The sequence below is a fragment of the Spermophilus citellus genome, assembly GCF_964194105.1.
Source record: "Spermophilus citellus genome assembly, contig: SCAFFOLD_193, whole genome shotgun sequence".
NCBI classification, from domain to species: Eukaryota; Metazoa; Chordata; class Mammalia; order Rodentia; family Sciuridae; genus Spermophilus; species Spermophilus citellus.
The window spans coordinates 41,898-60,352 of NW_027672747.1; the positions used below are offsets into that span (position 1 = coordinate 41,898).

At 39.3% G+C, this 18,455-nt stretch overlaps 1 protein-coding gene across 1 annotated transcript; it reads right to left on the minus strand.

Annotated features, from left to right (window-relative positions):
- Positions 1–3,695: 3,695 nt before the first annotated feature.
- LOC308640661 (chimeric ERCC6-PGBD3 protein-like) lies at positions 3,696–15,067 on the minus strand (the record flags this gene model as incomplete). The annotated part of the gene is made up of 6 exons (XM_081312465.1): positions 15,009–15,067; positions 14,297–14,389; positions 9,324–9,759; positions 7,385–7,505; positions 5,064–5,175; positions 3,696–3,703 (listed from the first exon to the last, which is right to left on the minus strand). The coding sequence occupies exons 1-6, from the start codon at positions 15,019–15,021 to the stop codon at positions 3,696–3,698; spliced, it is 783 nt and encodes a 260-aa protein (XP_081168591.1). The 5' UTR covers positions 15,022–15,067.
- Positions 15,068–18,455: the final 3,388 nt, after the last annotated feature.

Consider the following 18,455-nt stretch of genomic DNA (forward strand, 5'->3'; position numbering starts at 1 on the left):
ACTCTTCATAACAATAGCATGCTGTATATTTCAAAAAGCAAGAAACGGTAGCTTGAACGTTTTCACCATAGAAAAATGATAACTGTTTGAAGACACAGATATGTTCAACCTGAATTATACCTTATACAATATACACATTTATTGAAATATCACATAGCACCCTAAAAACATGTATAAATTTTTTTCAGTTAAAAAAAATACACTTGAATTTAAAGTTTTAAATACCACATTATAAATATACTTTGTATAACCAAAGACAGGCCAAGAACTATAAAAATTATCAACAGAAGAGTAGCCCACAAGAAAAAAATAATATCCAAGTTTCCATATTTTTGCTAGTATCAACATTCAGATGGACCTAAATTCAAGACAGTAAAATTAAAACAAACATCTCAGGCATCACCATGTATCTAAACAGGAAAAATTCAAAGTGTTATCTCTGTACTGCTCAGCAAGTATTTACCAGTCAACTGTAGCTATTTAAAAATTAAATTAAGTTAACTGAGTCCTACAGTTATATGTGAATAATGGTTACATTCCTAACAATACAGAGAACTTTCCCCTCAACATGGAGAATCTTCCCCTGTAAGTATAAAGTCATGTAGAAATCCCTCTCTCACTAGTTGAAATTAATCTCCAACAAAAAAATTACTTTACCACATAATCTGAAAACCAAAAAACTTATGATTTAACAGGAAGGAATCCATATTCTAAAATCTATAATTCTTATACAAGCCAGTTTTTCCTTAAATTTGCTCTCCTGAAATAAAATATACAAGAATGTACACAAATTATAACCTCAATGAATATTCAGAAAAAATATTTATGCATTCAGATTAAATAACAGAAATTTCTAGCATCCCCCTAGGTGTAGCTGGTGCCACCTCCAGCCGACCCAGGGATAATGACAGGCCTGACTCTATGGGTGAGTGATGCCTGGCTGTGTACCTCATGTCAATGGAAAGTTTGTGCTCCTCTATGTGCCTGCCTTTAGTCAGAATTGCACTTGTGAAAGCCACACTAACTTGTTGAATGAAGCTGCCATTTGTTAGCTCTTACTATTGCTGGTATTCTATAATTTTTCCATTCCACTGTTAATGTACTTGGGTGGTTTCTAGAATTGGGCTGCTAAGTATAATGTTGCTATGAATATTCTCATACACATCCTTTAACAATAAACATATATAATTGAGTATATTCAGATTTAGTAGACACTGCCAAACAGATTTGCAAAGTTTGAAAGTTCCAACTGGTCTATATTCTTGCCATTCCTTTTTGGCTATTTTAATAGGTATGTAGTGATACCACATTGTGGCTATAACTTGGAATTTTCCTGATGACTAATGAAACAAGGCACCTTTCATAGATTTACTGATCCTTTGGACAGCCTCTTTTGTGTAGAAAATGTTTTAGTCTTCTACCCATTTTTCTCTTAATCCATCTACATTTCACAAAATAAAGATTTCTAGTTCTTTATATATTCTAGATTCAAGTCCTATGATTCATTCATATTCTACAAATATCTTATCCCACTCTGTAGCTTACATTTGCACTCTCTAAATTCTATCTTTTGACAAACAGAAGTTCTTAGGTTTTTTTAAATATTTTTTTAGTTGTAGATGGACACAATACCATCTATTTATGTTATGTGGTGCTGAGGATCAAACCCAGTACCTTACGCATTCAAGGAAAGTGCTCAACCATTGAGTTACAACCCCAGCCCAGTTCTTAGTTTTTATACTGTCCATTTAATAAATCTTTTCCCTTACAAAGAGCATTTCTGTGTCCTATTTAAGTCTTTGCTTACACCACAATCATGAAAATGTTTGCCCTATAGGATGTTCTAAATGCTTTGTCTTACCATCAACATTCAGATATATCATCTGCTCAGAATTTATCTTTGTGCACAGTGAAACAGGTCAAGATTTCTTTTATTTTTATGTGGATTAACCCAGCACCACTGATTAAAAAGACCATTCTTCTTAACAGCATTGCCTGCCAGCTTTGCCATAAATCAAGTGATACTATGTGCATGGGCCTATTTATTGGGCCCTCTTTTCTATACCAGGGGTCTGTCTGTATATCCTTGTGTCAATACTATACTGTCTTAATTACATCAGCTATATGACAGTTCTTGATATTTGTTCTTCAGGATTGCTTTGGCTATTCTTGGCCCAACACACCTTTATACAAATTTTAGAACTGGATTGTTAATGACTTCTAACCTCAACTTTAGATTTCCTCCCTCATGTCCTTTGCTTTAAAACAAAACAAAAACCTGAGATGTATATTGGGACTGCGCTGGAACTATAGCTGGTTAGGATAAATGACATCTCTACAACATTGTATTTTCAATTCACAACCACAGTGTATCTCCATTTACTTGTCTTTGATTTTTCGGTGACCTTTTTTAGTTTTGTATGTAGGAAACACTGCAGAAAACCTCATTATTTTTTTGTTTTTTAATTTGCTCTTTTTAGTTATACATGACAGTAGAACGTATTTTGACACATTATACACACATGGAGTACAACTTCTCATTTTTCTGGTTGTACATAATGTGGAATTACAGTGAAAATGTATTCATATATGAACATAGAAAAGTAATGTTCAATTCATTTTACTATCTTTCCTATTCCCATTCTCCCTCACTTCCCTTCATTCCCCTTTGTCTAATCCAATATACTTTTATTTTTCCCTATCCCACCCACTTATTGTGAGTTAACATCTGCATATCAGAGAGAACATTTGGCCTTTGAGAAAAAACACATTTTTTTTGCTAAATTTCTTTCTAAGTATTTGATTTTCAATGTAACTGGCATCTTTATTAAATTTTATATTTTGTTTTTCTTGGCATATAAAAATGACAAGTTTTTATATGTTGATCCATTCAATGATATCGCTAAGCACATCCCCTGCCCCCAATTTCTGAATTTTCTACATAAACAATCAAAAATTCTATGATTAATGATGGTTTTATTTCTTCTTTGTCATCCTTACACTTTGTATTTCCTTTCTTTAGTTCCTATATTGTCCAGAGAAATAAATAGGAAAGGTGTGGGTTTACACTCTTGTCACCCTCCAGATCACAGTGGCAAAGTCAAAGTTTCCTTTTGTTTATAATCTGTTCTCATCCACTTCTAAGAAATTACTATCAGGTAATTCTCACAATCACCTTATGAAATGGATTACTATGTGGAGAGTTGGGGAAAGGAAGCCTCAGGGAAGTATGAGGGAGGGCTGCTACACCTACACATACTGTGCAGGTTCAGAGAGACTTAGGTAAAGAACACAGCCAAGTTCCACCTGGCAATGCAGAGCTAAAACTGTGCTCTCAGGCCCTCTGCTCTACTGCCTCAGCAGACAGAGTGGAGGAGATAGGATGGTAAGAAAGATCAGAGTTCCAGGTGATGGCTGGTGTCCAGATGGAGCGCTATCATAGAAATCAGGAACTCAAAAACTGACGGCAACATATCTGTAAGATAGTAAGTGGCTGCAAAGCCATGTGAGTAGATGATATTTGGGGAGAGGAAATCGAATGAGAAAGGGGCTCAACAAAAAAATCCTGAGGAATCAGCATTTGTGATAATACCAGAAAAGCTGACCAAAACAACACAACAGACTTAGGCACAGGGCAGAAAGGAAAACCAGGAAAAAGATAAGGATCTCAGATGGCACAAAAGTATCAAACACTGTCAAAAGACTGAGGGAGGCAAGGTCTGAGGAGGTATCGTTTAACCCAGGGCAAAGTTTTACCAAATTAGCAACAGGAAGTAAAAGCAGATTTTAGACAGCTAGACAAGAACAAATATCCTTAACCAATGAGAAGTATGGTACCACAGGTGCAGAAAGCACTGGTCCTAAGATAATGAATATTGTGAGACTGAACTTTAAAAAGCACATCTCAGAACAATACTCTTGTCTTAGTGAATACTAGAGCTAGTAAGAAATATTTGCTTGAAGCGCTTATACTAAGAAAGCTTAATTTAAATTTCAGGCAATAAAATGAGCAGCGACTAACAATTTCTACACACACACACACACACACACACACACACACACACACATACACACACACAAACTGCAAAGATATTTAGTTCCAGAGTTTATGCATTTTCCAAAAAGGTTTTCCAAAAGACAATAATCCAAAGCAGTAATTTAATGAAATCATGGCTATGATAAAACCTGAATGTCTTTTCTTATACAACAGAATAGATGCTTGGAAAGCCTGCCAAATATGATCCTTAAAGAAATGTGAGAGCAATTCTACAGATGCTGATTGATGATGCTGGGCTTTCAAAATGTAATTCAATCAAGATATTAGTGTCATTATCAAATTAATTATATAACCATGTTTAGAATTTCCAATTTATTAAATGTAACACTAAACGTCCATCAGCAGCCTCTAGAAAATTGAGTTAAAAATTTACTTTCAAACTGGGCACAGTGGTGTAGGCCTGTAGTCCCCATGACTTGGGAGGCTGAGGCAGGAGAATCCCAAGTTCAAAGCCAGCTTCAGAGGTTTAGCAAGACCTTCAGCAACTTAGTAAGACCCTGGCCAAAAAATTTAAAAAAGGCCTGGAGATGTAGCTCAGTGGTAAGGCACCACTGCCTTTAAAAAAAAAAGTGTGTGTGTGTGTGTGTGTGTGTGTGTGTGTACATATACACCCACATATATACACAATTTTTTTCTTTAAATTCTCTAAAAACCTGATCTGACTGAAAAGGTTTGGTTTTGCAAGTGTAGAGAGTAAAATATTCCTAGATCCAGTCTAACACTAAGACAAAGAAAGGCATTTTTCTCAAAGCCCAGGCATATATAAAGAGGCATTAATTCAAGAACACCAAGAAGGGGCTGAGGATGTGGCTCAAGCAGTAGCACGCTCGCCTGGCATGCGTGTGGCCCGGGTTCGATTCTCAGCACCACATACAAACAAAGATGTTGTGTCCGCCAATAACTAAAAAATAAAATATTAAAATTCTCTCTCTTTCTCTCTCTCCCTCTCTCTTTAAAAAAAAAAAGAAAAAAAAAAACACAAAGAAACTGTTCCCAGTGTCCTCACCTTCATCCTCTTCCTCCAAGCTGGCATGATCCAGTTCCACTCTTACCTCCAATCCTCCAAGGATGGCCTGCAAATGTTTCTGTTTTGCAGTGATCTTCTTTAGCTGTTGTTCCTTGAAAGATAAATACCAAATACAGAACAGGATAATGCGGTGGTTTATTGTTAAATAAAATAGCACTATGAAATTTAAAAACTTTAATGAAGAGTAAAATAAACTTTACATTACTATTACTATACACAGCCTTATTTGAACAACTCTCACTTTCTTGCAGCAAGTTAATCTTGAAGCAATCCTGTTGTTTAGACATGCCTGCCCCACAGGTGTTCCTCACTGTGTGGCATAGAGCTTTCCCCATTCTTGGGCACTTAAACTGGACACTTAAATCGCATGTACCAACTGAGGAAGAGTGGAATTGCCCTCCCTGCCTACCCACTTCCCCATACTGGAATACATCATTAAACTTTGCATACTGGATACATCATTAAACTTTTCTGTGCTTCTGACCTGAGCAGCCAATGGAGGGCAAAAGGACATAGGGATGAGAAATAAAAAACAGTGTTCAATATTTTAAAAAATCACTCTTCTTAGATAACCTACCGTATTTATGACATCTTTTATAGTGTTCTATCCAATCATAAAACTCTAAGGCAAATACATTTTGCCATGCTTCTTTACCCTGACTGCCCTAGATTCCTCTGTCTTATCTTCCTTGATATCATCAAAATTCATACTGTGGCCTTCCTATAGCTTCCCAATTAACTGGGCCTAGAGTACTTGGATCATTTTTACAAGAAAAAGAATGTTTCAATTTCACCAGTGGTAGAGCACTTGTCTAGCATGCATGAGAACCTCATTCAATCCCTAGCACCACTGGAAAAAAAAGAACGCTTCAACTCTAAATAAGAGTATGGAGCAAGTAGGAAACCTGAACATAAACACTACACTACAATGACTTACAATTTTTTCTTAGTCTTTCTCTCAACAAAATCCCACTTAAAACACTTTCTTTCTGAATAGTTTATCTCTAAACATCAAGATGCTGATAAAGAAAGACAGGAAAATTGGGCTGGGGATGTGGCTCAAGCGGTAGCGCGCTCGCCTGGCATGCGTGCGGCTCGGGTTCGATCCTCAGCACCACATACAAAGATGTTGTGTCCACCGAAAACTCAAAAATAAATATTAAAAAAAAAGAAAGACAGGAAAATATAATTAAGTTAGACAAGGTTCTGAAGTGGCCTAAAGTTTGTTCTCCATCCTTGAAATCCTAGTCTCCCAGAAGCCCAAGAAGTTCAAAGGTCTCTGCACATCAATTCACATGTTCCCACAAGAGGCCAGATGCCCCCTTTCTGATTTGGGGGGATCCTCTCTGTATAAAACAAATACTAGCTCTGACTTGTGGGCTGCAATTCCAAAAGTGAGAGAGACAGGTGGTAAAGATAATCAATTGATGGGTGGAAATTAAAAGGAGGACCACATGAAATGAGACTATATGCCCCCTCAAGTAGAACTTAAAAATACAAGGACCCCCACCTGCTGCAAATGATCAAATGTAAGCACAAGACTATAAGTCAAGGCAGAATTGAAATGAACAAAACTAGTCATTCCTATTTACTGCAATTACTTTCATAAAGGTATACATAATTCCTACCAAAAAAAAAAGTTCCAAACCTCATAAAAACAACATCCTACATAATAGATCTTCCCAACTCTTTAAGTTCTCTGACCTTATGCATCTGGGTAGTGAATGTAATACTTAAGGTAAGGATGAAGGACCAGCCTCTCAGAATAAGCAGCAGAAGCACTGTGCAGGGGTGAAGACAATCAGTGTTACCAAGAGCTAAACAGAAAAACAAAGCCCACAGGAAACAAGGAGATTTAAGTGAGAGACCAATACCCCAGACTAGAGCAAAAGGAAATGGTCACACTAGAAAGACTATGTAAGTGAACAGAGTGGGAAAGCATGCAGAGTCAAATAGGAACTACTCTCAACTATGTACTCACGGATGCATACAGGCATGTATAGTATATATATATATATATATATATATATATATATATATATATGTGTGTGTGTGTGTGTGTGTGTGTGTGTGTGTGTGTGTGTGTCTCTATGTGTATGGGTTTTTAAAAATATTGTATAAATAAGGATGTATAAGGGAAACAATTTAAACATATAAAAGTGACTCAAAATTTCTCTACAAGGAAAAACATTTGCTTTACATCTTATAAATACTTCCCAGAATATGTTTTAAATTATTAAGTGGGCTCACATGGTGACTTTTTCAAAAGTGTTAATACTTTATGCATTATTTGGAATCACCTTATTATACTTCTGTCGTTTTACAGAATCTAGTTTCCTGTTGATGTCTCTGTTGGTGGCAGCTTGAGGGCTAAGCTGTTCAATAATTTTATTGATTTGCCTTAGAGATGTTGTACATGACCTGAAAAATAAGATAAATTATCTATTTTCCACTATGGTAACATTTATATCATATAATAATAAGACAAATGCTAGAAACATGTCTCTTCTACTTCTTATGAACTAAAAAGAAACTAAAACAGAATGCACATTCTTATTGGTCACAAATAGACTAGAAGTTTAAGATAACTACTAGTGGTTTTCTTTTGTTTTTCTGATTTAAATCAGCTCATTTCCATTTTTAAACTGATTCATTCCTTCTACAACCATTTTTTAACTGTCTACTTTATTCAAGACGCTGTTAGGACAACATTTAATACATTGCCCTTTTTTATGAAGAAATGCATACACAGGTTTTTAAAGCCCATTATGGAAGCCTCCCAAAGTCTGGAAATCCTTGAAAGGATTTCCTAAACATTTTCTTATATAAACTGTAAATCTGTGACAATATTTTTCTTTCATTATGTGAAAGAAAAAAAAACAAAATTATTCCTAAAACAGGAATAATAGAATTATAGCTTCCAATTTTCAAAACACAAATTCAATCTTCTGGACACTTGTACAATTTGCTGTTTGTATCCTTTGTGGATTTCAGGATAAACAATACAAGTTATTGGCCACCTAAAGTACCACATCTCCAGCCATAGTGTCCTCTGCCTTGAGAATCCACAGCATTTTCCTATCTCTAACCTCCAGAGGAAGTGGACACATTTTCAAGATCAAATGTAAAAGGTATGTCATTATAAGGAACTGAGGTCCTCAACACTCAAGGTCACTAACAACTATGCAAGAGCACCCACTATTCAAAAGGCCCCCCCAAAAAAGGTAATTTAAATTAAAACAAAAAAGAGGCCAAGAGAACACACCAGAAACACTGTAATAATTAACACACTGATTTCTTAAAGTATCAAGTAATAACCTTCCAATTACATAAATTGAAATTTCCAAGTAATAATTTCTAAAAAAGGGCACAAATTACAAATTTTCTGTTAGCAAATGATACATGCTTAAAGTACCAACAGCACCACTACTATAGACTCCCCAACCAGAAAGCCACAGATTCCACACACTCCCTCCCCAGCTACCTCAATACTGCCTCGCACTGCCTGAGCACTAGCCAGTCTAGTGCTCAGTTTCTCTTTCTTGCTTGCCTGACCTGTCCCAAACTCAGCCCTATGACAATGATGAGTAAGCTTAACTCTCCACAACTTCCCCACTCCTGTCCTCACCCCACAGCCTGGCCCAGTCCCTCTCTTCTCCACCAATACACCATGCTCAACAGAGCCCATGTCAGTGAAAATGAGGTCTCCATGTTTCATCTTTCCTTACAGAAAGTCAAAAGTAGGACAGAAGAAAGGAAAGGCAAGGGCGTTATTATTTCTAGAAATGCAAATCTGAAAAAAACTGCCAAGGGACTGAACACTCAATCTGAGGACAGCAAGCTGAAAAGAAACTACAGGGTTGTGATAAAGGGGCAGTATATTTCTGGTATTTCAAATAGGAAACTGCCCAAATTCAGACATAGTTCTCCTAAGACCACACAGCACATGGCAATGAGTCCTAAATAGCACCTCTTCAGGACACTATGCACAAGATAGGCCTTTGTGGGCTGGGCTGAGCTGAGCCCCAAACCACTGTGTGCAACACGGCTGTGTGCATCACTGCTCCTAAGGGAAGGGACAAGGACCAAAGTCAAAGTGGAGAGTTGCCCTTACTGATGCTATCTCCCAAAAAGCAGGTTCTATACATCTCTTACATTTCTGGAATATTATAAGTATTACCTAGATTTCTCTGCCATGTTTAAAAATAAACTCTCAAACAAGACATGGGCCATACTCACATGAGGTCATCCAGGACTGAACGATACTCCTTCTCAGCATCAACGAGCTGTGCTACGCGGTTAGCCTCAAGGATTGCACTATCCACCTGCTGAAGCACACCCTGCTCCAACACAGCCTGGTCATAAACATCCACGCCCAGGCCTTGCAGTTCCAGGGCCTGTGCACTGGGCTCCACAGCCGGGATCTGATGCCTGTCAATGTGCAGCAGGGCTGGACCTCTCCTTGCAGCTGCTGATGTACAGCCCTCAGTAGAAGTAGAGGGCCCAAAGTCGGAGGAAGGAGAAGGGAGGTGCTCCTTCTTCTCTGCATCCCCATCATTTTTTTGCTCAGTTGATGATTCTTCATTAGTACTAATATGTTGTCTCTGTAAACAGTCTTGCTCCTGAGTTTGACTTGAGTGAGAGATTTCTTCATTTGGCATCTTGTACAGACTATCTAAAAGGATCGAAATATTTTGATCATAGAGATTTGATCATTATATAGTTTCTTCAACATTGTATAATTAATACACTGATTTCTTAAAGTATCAAGTAATAACCTTCCAATTACATAAATTGAAATTTCCAAGTAATAATTTCTAAAAAGGACACAAATTATAAATCTTCTGATAATAAATAAGAAAAATTAAACAAAAGAAAAAAAATGCAGTAGCATCAACAAGGACATCTGGGCAGCCAGCTGAGAATGCCAGCAACACAATCCTGAGTGACACTATGAACATTCCCAACAGCTGAAATAGTCTGGCTGCTGTCTTTCCTGTTAGCATTTTCACTGTGCTAAGATACAAATGATTTACATTAGAGTAGCACAATCAACTATAATTTATGAGTCAGTGACATAAGGAGAGAATTTCTGTATGAATCTGACACTAAAAATTTTGAGGCTAAACATCTATCTAGAACTTTGAACAAATGAGAATCTCAGCGAAATTAACAAAAATATTATCAAAAATATCTCCATTTCATTATACAATATAATATCTCACTCATCAGTTTGGTAGGCATGGTAATATTCAATATAGACAAGAAGCAGGACCCACCTTCACCCACTCATGGTGGGAATATAAATTAATACATCCCTTTTGGGGGACAAATTAGCAATAACTACCAAAATTTTATTGCACATGACCTTTGCCCAGCCAACTCTAGCTCAAGGTATTAATTCCAGAGAAATATAGAACACTCAAATGCCTTAGTTATTCTTTCTCATGATGTGGCTGACTAGGAGCTGTAGCTACCTCTGCTGCCTAGCATCATGAGAAGGATCATACTGCATATCGCTAGCCCAGGAAATGAGCAAAATTCAAATTGAATGCAAGTTACTTTCACACCATCATAAAGTTAAAAAAATGTTAAGTTCTAAGTCAGAGACGATTTCTACTTATACAAGGACGCTTACTAAGCATGTTTTAATAGTTTAAGGTAACCTTTATATATTTTCTGTGGTGTTGATATAAAACCATGAACACATTTATGGTTCTTGACACATGTGGGCATGCGTGACACATGTGGGCATCTGTGTGTATGGAATGCACACAAAGATCTGAAAAGATGCATACCAAACATACAGTAGTTGGAGGAGGAAGTGAAGGGAACAGAAAAAAATAAAGGAGGTATCTACATTTTATTCATATACTTAGGAACTGCCTGAAAGAGAATATATTCACTCAATTACTTGTGTAACATATAAATATATTAAAAAGTAACACAATAATCAAGAGACAGACTTGATTTTAACCATGAATAAATTAAGGTTTTCTGAAACTTTATTTCTATGAAATGATCACAAATTCCTCCCACCCACCCACTCAGTCCTCATTAAGTAAAACAATCCCAGAGACCAAGCACTAAGATACAAAGTTGCCATGAATTTAGGATAATCTGCCCCAAAGTGGCTCACTTTGTGCTGGAAATTCAGCATGTGGGGTAACAACACAATAAGGCAGGTCAACTACTGGCCACATGAACTGACAAGAGGGAAAAATGCTTTGTGTTTGGGGCTCAAGAAACATCATGGATGAGCTAAGACCTGAACCCCTGGCCCATGGTTTAATACCTAGAGGAGGTGTTCAATATCTGCTGAAAAGAAGTAAGGTTCAGATAAATCTAAAGTACAAAGTTTGGTTTGGGTAACTGAGTTACCAGTAAATCCAGTCACACAAAAAAAATAAGACTGTCAGAAAGGAAGCAGAAGGGAAAAGTGGGGGGGGGGAGGAGTGCCAGATGTCATCATTTTAGAGGGTAAAAAGAGGCTAACACTGAAAAGATTAAAGTTGCAGGGTACAATGGTGCACATTTATAATCCCAGCAACTTGGGAGGCTGAGGCAGGAGGATCACAAGTTCAAAGCGAGCCTCAGCAATTTATCAAGACTCTGCCTCAAAATAAAAAGTGAAAAGGGATGGAAATGTAGCTCAGTGGTTCAGCACCCCTGGGTTCAATTCCCAGCATCAGAGGGAGAAACTTCCTCCCTTCTGAGGCCTTCTGTTTATCTTTTAGAGAAAGGCTCAGCTTGGTCTCCCTTTGCAATAGAAGGGGCAGAATTCTTGTTCAGAGCTTTTCTAAGGGCCTCTAAATAAGAAACACTTCTGTTTTCATTTTTCTTATCTGCATGCAAGAGGTGGGTTTTTTGGGGGAGTGGGGGGCTTTTTGTTTGTTTCCCAACCCTTGGGATTGAACCCAGGGTCTCAAGCATGTTAGGCGAGTGCCATACAACTGAGCTACTTCCCAGGCCAGATTTATTTTTTAAGTTAAAAAAAAAGTCAATTCAACCAAAAATATTAATAGTATTGTAGTGCAAAGACAAGATTTAAAATAAAGAAATTTTGGGGAAACAACTAATAATTTTAAAAAGGGTAAGAGGAATGGTTAAAAGTAGAAAACAACAGGGCATATTCACATAAGGAAATCAAGAAAAGGTCTGGTGAATTTGGACATGACTGGGTCACTGGGTTATCTAGTAAAAGAAGACTCAATGGAGCAATGGAGACAAAATCCAGACTGTAGTGGTTTATGAAGTCAGCAGAAGATGAGGCACCCTATAAGGGAGTGGACTATTCCTTTAATTAAGGAGGTTGGCTATGGGAAGGAAGTAGATGGAATGATAAAGTAATAAGAGATCTATTGGCAAGTGGGGAAAGAAAAATGAAGGCAAGAAAAATGAGAAAATGGGGCTGGGGATGTGGCTCAAGTGGTAGCGCGCTGGCCTGGCATGCGTGAGGCCCGGGTTCGATCCTCAGCACCACATACCAACAAAGATGTTGTGTCCGCCGAGAACTAAAAAATAAATATTAAAAATTCTCTCTCTCTCTCTCTCTCTCTCACTCTCTCTCCTCTCTCACTCTCTCTTTAAAAAAAAAAAAGAAAAAGAAAAATGAGAAAATGTAATGACTGAAAGAGATACAGAGATGACCTAACCAGAAAGCTGTGCAGCAGCAGAAGGTCCAGGGTGTAAACAAACAGAAAGAAGGATGCCTATTTCTCTGATTCTGGCAAAAGAATAACTCCTGATGTGCCTATCTACAGATACAGAAAGAAGCTGAAGTGGACCACAGAAAAAATATCCCATCAGATAGGACATCTGGGCACTTCCTGGGTCAGGGGACAAAGTTGGGATGGGGGATGGAGAAGAATAGAATTCTGGAACAAATGTCTATTTAAAAACACAAGAGGGCTAATGCAGAATGAATACTAAGAGTACCTGCTGTTGGCTCCCCAAAACCAAGGACTGCCAATACTTCCTAACACTGTATAATTTCCTTCTATAGCAATGAGTAGTTCCTTGGGGAAATTTTCACTATTGGGGATTTTCAAAGTAGAAGTGGTAGAACAAAAGGTTCCTGAAGTTGATGTTGAGAAAAGCAGCTGAAACAACATGTTAGGAATCCTATTTGGAAGGTTTATTTAAAAAAAAAAAAAAGCCAGAAAGGGATTGGATTGGAAATGGGATACAGAGGTGGAGAATGCACCTAGCATCTGGTCATGGTAGGAAACCAGAAGGCTTTCATCAGAAAGTTAAAGAAAAGCCAGGCCTGGTGGCACACAACTAATATCAGAGACTCAGGAAGCTTCAACAGGAGGATCGATTGAGGTCAGCCTCCACAACTTAGCAAAACCCCGTTTCAAAATAAAGAAATAAAAAGGACTGGGGAGGTACCTTAGTGGTAAAGCACCCCTGGATTAACCCTCCCCCCCCAAAAAAAGAAAGCTACCGAAGAGTTTCAGAAGTGAAATAAATCATTAGTTCAACAAATAATTGAGAGTCAATTACACCAAAAAATGTGCTAGGCAAACTAATTCCTTTCCCTACAGAGTTTAGTCTCTTGGGAAAGACCAGACATCTTAAAAAGTATGTCTATATAGAGACAGGGATATACAAATGCAATCATGGTAACTACCATAAGAACAGAATACAAAGCTCTTTAGGAAAAAAAATAAGAGAAACCTAACTGACATTGTGGAGGTAGGAGTAAAGTCAATGAGGCCTATCTGATAAAGTCAGTATCTGAAGGATGAACAGGATTTACTCAGACCAAAAGTAGAGTGAACATCTTGCAAAGAGACAACATGTGTAGCTGCTAATGCCGGGAAGAGCTGGTGAATTTGGGAAAATGAAAGAAGACTAAAACAATAATTTTTTTTTTTTTTTGGTACCAGGAATTGAACTCAGGGGCACTCAACCACTGGGCCACATCCCCATTCCTATTTTTATATTGTATTTTTTATTTAGAGACAGGGTCTCAGTGGGTTGCTTTAGCACCTCGACACCTGAGCTGAGGCTGGCTTTGAACTCGCGATCCTTCTGCCTAAACCTTTAGAGCTTCTGGGATAACAGGGGTACGCCACGGCAACATTGAGGATTTTTTATCTCCAATTTTGAGTTATACAGAAATTATCAGAACTCCATTCATCTTGTAAATTCTACAGAATATTTCGTAACACACTACAAGCCTTAATTATCTGGGAAAACATTACCTTCAGTGTCCTCTCCTTTGAGCACTGGGGGATTCTGTGGCCAGGGGTGAGCAGAATCCTGGTGTGGAGGGTTGTTTGTACATACGCACAACTCTGTGAAGAGGCGGGCAAGAAGAGTCAGGTCACACAAGGTCTGGGAAAGCTGAGCTTGGAGTTTACTCCAAGTGCAATGGAATGGCTTCGAAGAGTTGTAAGCAGTGATGACACTGTGACCCGACTTAAAAACCAGTTAGGCTACTGCAGGGATAATAGATTGGAGAAAGTGCAATGAGAAGATACTGGGAGATGTTCAGAAGGGAAAATGACGACTTCACAGCTTAGAACAGGGTGACAGCTGTGAAGATGGTCGCTTGTGAAGAAAACCAGGTTACAGCATATACAAGCGGACTGCTCAATCCTGCTTCCCCCTACTCCAACTTGAGTATAGCAACGCAGAAAACTCCAGACCACACTAACCTCTCAAACAACTCTAGTATTTTAATAGAGAACAAACAGGGCGCGGGACCTCAAAAGAATTCGGTGAAGTAGATGCGTGGTCGCTAGCCCGCCCCACCGGGAGCCAAGACCCGCAAACAGGACGCCAGCTACCAGCTCCACGCCCCAGAACAGGGCAACCCCAGAGGAGCGCGCGCCGCTGCGTCACTTCCGGTCGCAGGATAGCCTACCAGAAAGCGCGCGCCCGGGCAGAGGACCGGTTCGTGGCCGCCCGTACCTTTAGGCTCCATCGCCGCGGCCAGAAGCCAAAGGCGCAAGATGTGGCCGCTGGAAAAGCCCGAGCCCGTACCAGTCACCCGCCAATCGACAGTAAACCTGGTCGCCACTCACCCGAGGGCCACGTAACTGCAACACACGTAAAGCGAGAAGCCGGTGCCACCACGGAACACAATCCAAACGGCTGTAACGCATGCGCCCTCTGCCCGCCGTAAACCCCGCCCCCAACATCGTGGCGTGGGTGACGACGCACGCGCTGGCCTGCCAACCTGCTTTGGAAGCACCCTTTAGGCCATGTGGGCTGAAGGAAGCGGACTGTCTGGTCTTACTACCTGGGGCAGGGTGGTGTTACTATCACCTGGGCCTCTGGCTAATTGGGTGGCTAGAGAACAGTGTATCACCCCCTTTTTTTTTAACTTATTAGTAAAGCGGTTATAAGAATTAAAAGATGTTTCTAAGGGAGAGAGGGATATGCAATTGGCCATTTAAATGTAAATATTGCTACTTAACCATGAACCCTAAAGAGAAAGTAAGCTGGAGGAAGCAAGCCAGCTCCAATTGAGTGCCTCACTGGTAAAGTCGCCTTAACCAATGGAATTGTTACCTCTCATATCCTCTGGCACCTCTGACCTCCTGAAGAATTGGGAAAGGTCTTATCGCTGTTCTTCCCTATGCCCTAAGGCAATGAGCAGTGCAGGCAACCCACACTGAACCTGCATAAATGTCTTATTACTTTTGGTCAATCATTATGTATCTGTCCTTAGATCTTAGTGGTAGGGAAGATTTTGAACCAGATAATAATTTTAGCTTTGAATATTCGAGGAAAAAGTTGACCATGGAATGCTGGAGGACGCAAGTTCTAGGCCAGCCTGAGAAATTTAGCCAGATCTTCTGTCAAAATACAAAGAGGATGGGGATGTAGGGTAATCTCCAGGCCACAAAAAGAAAGAAAGAGGATATGCACTCATAGGCTAGCTCAGAACAAAAGAAGGAAGCTGAGCTTCCCCCAAGGAAAGAAATGGTGGGAATACCAAACTGGAACTTTTCAGCTCAGCACTGGAAGAGGGCACCGCAGCAAAAGTCCACTGGGAGCAGAAGTGTCTATCAAACAGATCTTTGAAGCCTGATTAAGAGAGTGTATCTTTCTCATTTTGAGCCAAAAACCAGACAATGGGAAAATGAGTTGGGAAGGAGACTTAATAATGCTCTGTAATACCATTATATTACTTCTGTTAGTGATAGATATCCACTCTGGTCATCCCACATGAAACTGAATGTATTTTAAAAAGGAAAATTCTAGTGGTAAATTGTTGAGCTGGGCTGTTTACATTGCTCAGTGATAGAGGCAGTGATTACCATGCAAGAGGCCTCAGATTCAATCTGCAGCACCGCCACCCCAAAATGGGTCTAGTTGGTAGATATTAATTTTAGTGCTTGAAAGTGAAAGCAGAGTTCTTACCCAGCAGTTCCCAACAATTTTGAAAATGAGATTACCCATTTAACACGGAGTATTTTTACAGATCTATGCATCAATCAGAAGAAACAAATGGTATCCACAAATGGGGCAGTTGACCATTAATAACTTTTATAAAAATGTGGGCATGGTTTAGGAAAACTCTATGGCACAGTAAATAACCCTGGGGCTAGTAAGAACCAGGAGCTCTGCCCATCTGTTAGGGACTAAATTGTGTCTCCCTGAATTCATATGTTAAAATCCTAACCCCCAGTACCTTAGAATGTGACTGTTTGGGGATATAGGGTTATTAAAGAGATTAAGTTAAATGAGGTCATTAGGGTAGGTCCTAATCTATTGAGACTGCTGCCATTATAAGAAATTTAAACGCAGAGGCATGCATTAATGAAAGAGTGTGTAAGAATACAAAGAGAAGATAGTCATCGACAAGCCAAGGTTAGTGGTCTCAGGAAAAAAAAAAAAAACTCTGCCAACATATTAATCTCAGACTTGCAGCCTGCAGAATTAGGAGAAAGTAAATTTCTCTTGTTTAAACCAGCCAGGCTTTAATATTTTGTTAGAGCAGCCCTAGCAAATAGGCCTGGAGGAAAAGTGGGAGGACCCAGACAGAAGTGAATAGCAGAATGGAGAAAACCTCTTGAAATAAATACAGAATGACCTCAATTTCCTCTATTATTTCCAATGCTGTTGTCTCCCATTGTCAAAGCCAACTGAAAGCTGGAGGGCCAAGGAGCCTGCTGATGCCTGACTTTAGAGATCAGCCTCCAGGGCACAGAGTAGGGTGGAGAAAAATGAAAAGTGAAGCTGGAGTAGCAAACAGGAACTATGCATCATTCCTCACATAGTTGTAGTTATCCTTTTGTATCCTCTTACTTTAGAAGAAGCAGAATAATATTCACTATTAATTCAATAAAACTTTTTAAATGGATTAGTATTTAGTTAATTAAAAGATCAACATACTTTGTCTAAGCCAAGTTTCTCCTGCCCTCCCTCCTCTGATAATAGTAATAAGGTCCAATGAGCTGTGATAAGTCAGATTTGATTATTTCTGTGCTCACCTGAATATTAAGGACAACTCTTTATTCATACCCTCCCAGTCTCTTGATCATTCCTGATCAGGCCTCCTTTGATGCTATCTGCTGTTTGTTCTCACATCTTGAGAACAATGTCGGCCTCCAATGCCCACCACTGAGTGGAAGCATCATTGTGTGGGTGCCACAAAAGCTCTGTCAAAACCACTCCCTGTTGGCACTCTTTGAGGTCTTAATTGAACCTGCCTCCAGGCTGATGGGGAATAGACCCCAGACTCTGTCAGTATCACCTGAGCCTCACAGTAGCCCCACATCCACTTCCAGCAGAATACATAAGGATATCTTGTCCCCGAGGAGAGCACTGCACGTGCAGACACCATCTCATTGCATTCTTCAACCTAGTTTCTGCCCTAGGCATGTGCACATTCCCTCTCTCTTCTCTCTCTCTCTCTCTCTCTCTCTCTCTCTCTCTCTCTCTCTCTCACACACACACACACACACACACACCACAGTTTATTCCAGCTTCAGCACTCCCCCCAGTAACATGCCAGTGGAGCCATGGAGGCTGAGCCCACAATTTCATGAGACATGTCTGACTTTCATTTTGAGCCTCAGGTAGGGAATTCTTATATGGTTTGGAAGTTAGCAGCACTTACCTATGTGGATCATCATTTATTCCATTTTTAGACTTTGCTAACTGGTTGTATAGGCAGGTGTCTTATTTCCTTGCAAAGAACTGGCTAGATGGTTGAGGGAACTGCAGTGCCCCTGGGAATCCATGAGATGGCTGAAAAGAGCTCATGACTCAGAACCAGATGCCCATGGTTAAAGGTGGGAAGGAAACAGTCTGCCAAGGACCAAAATGGGATAAGCCAGATAAAAAAGTGTCTAAAAATGTGCAGTTTGTCCACAACTCTTTAATAAGACCAGAAACTTTTAAAGA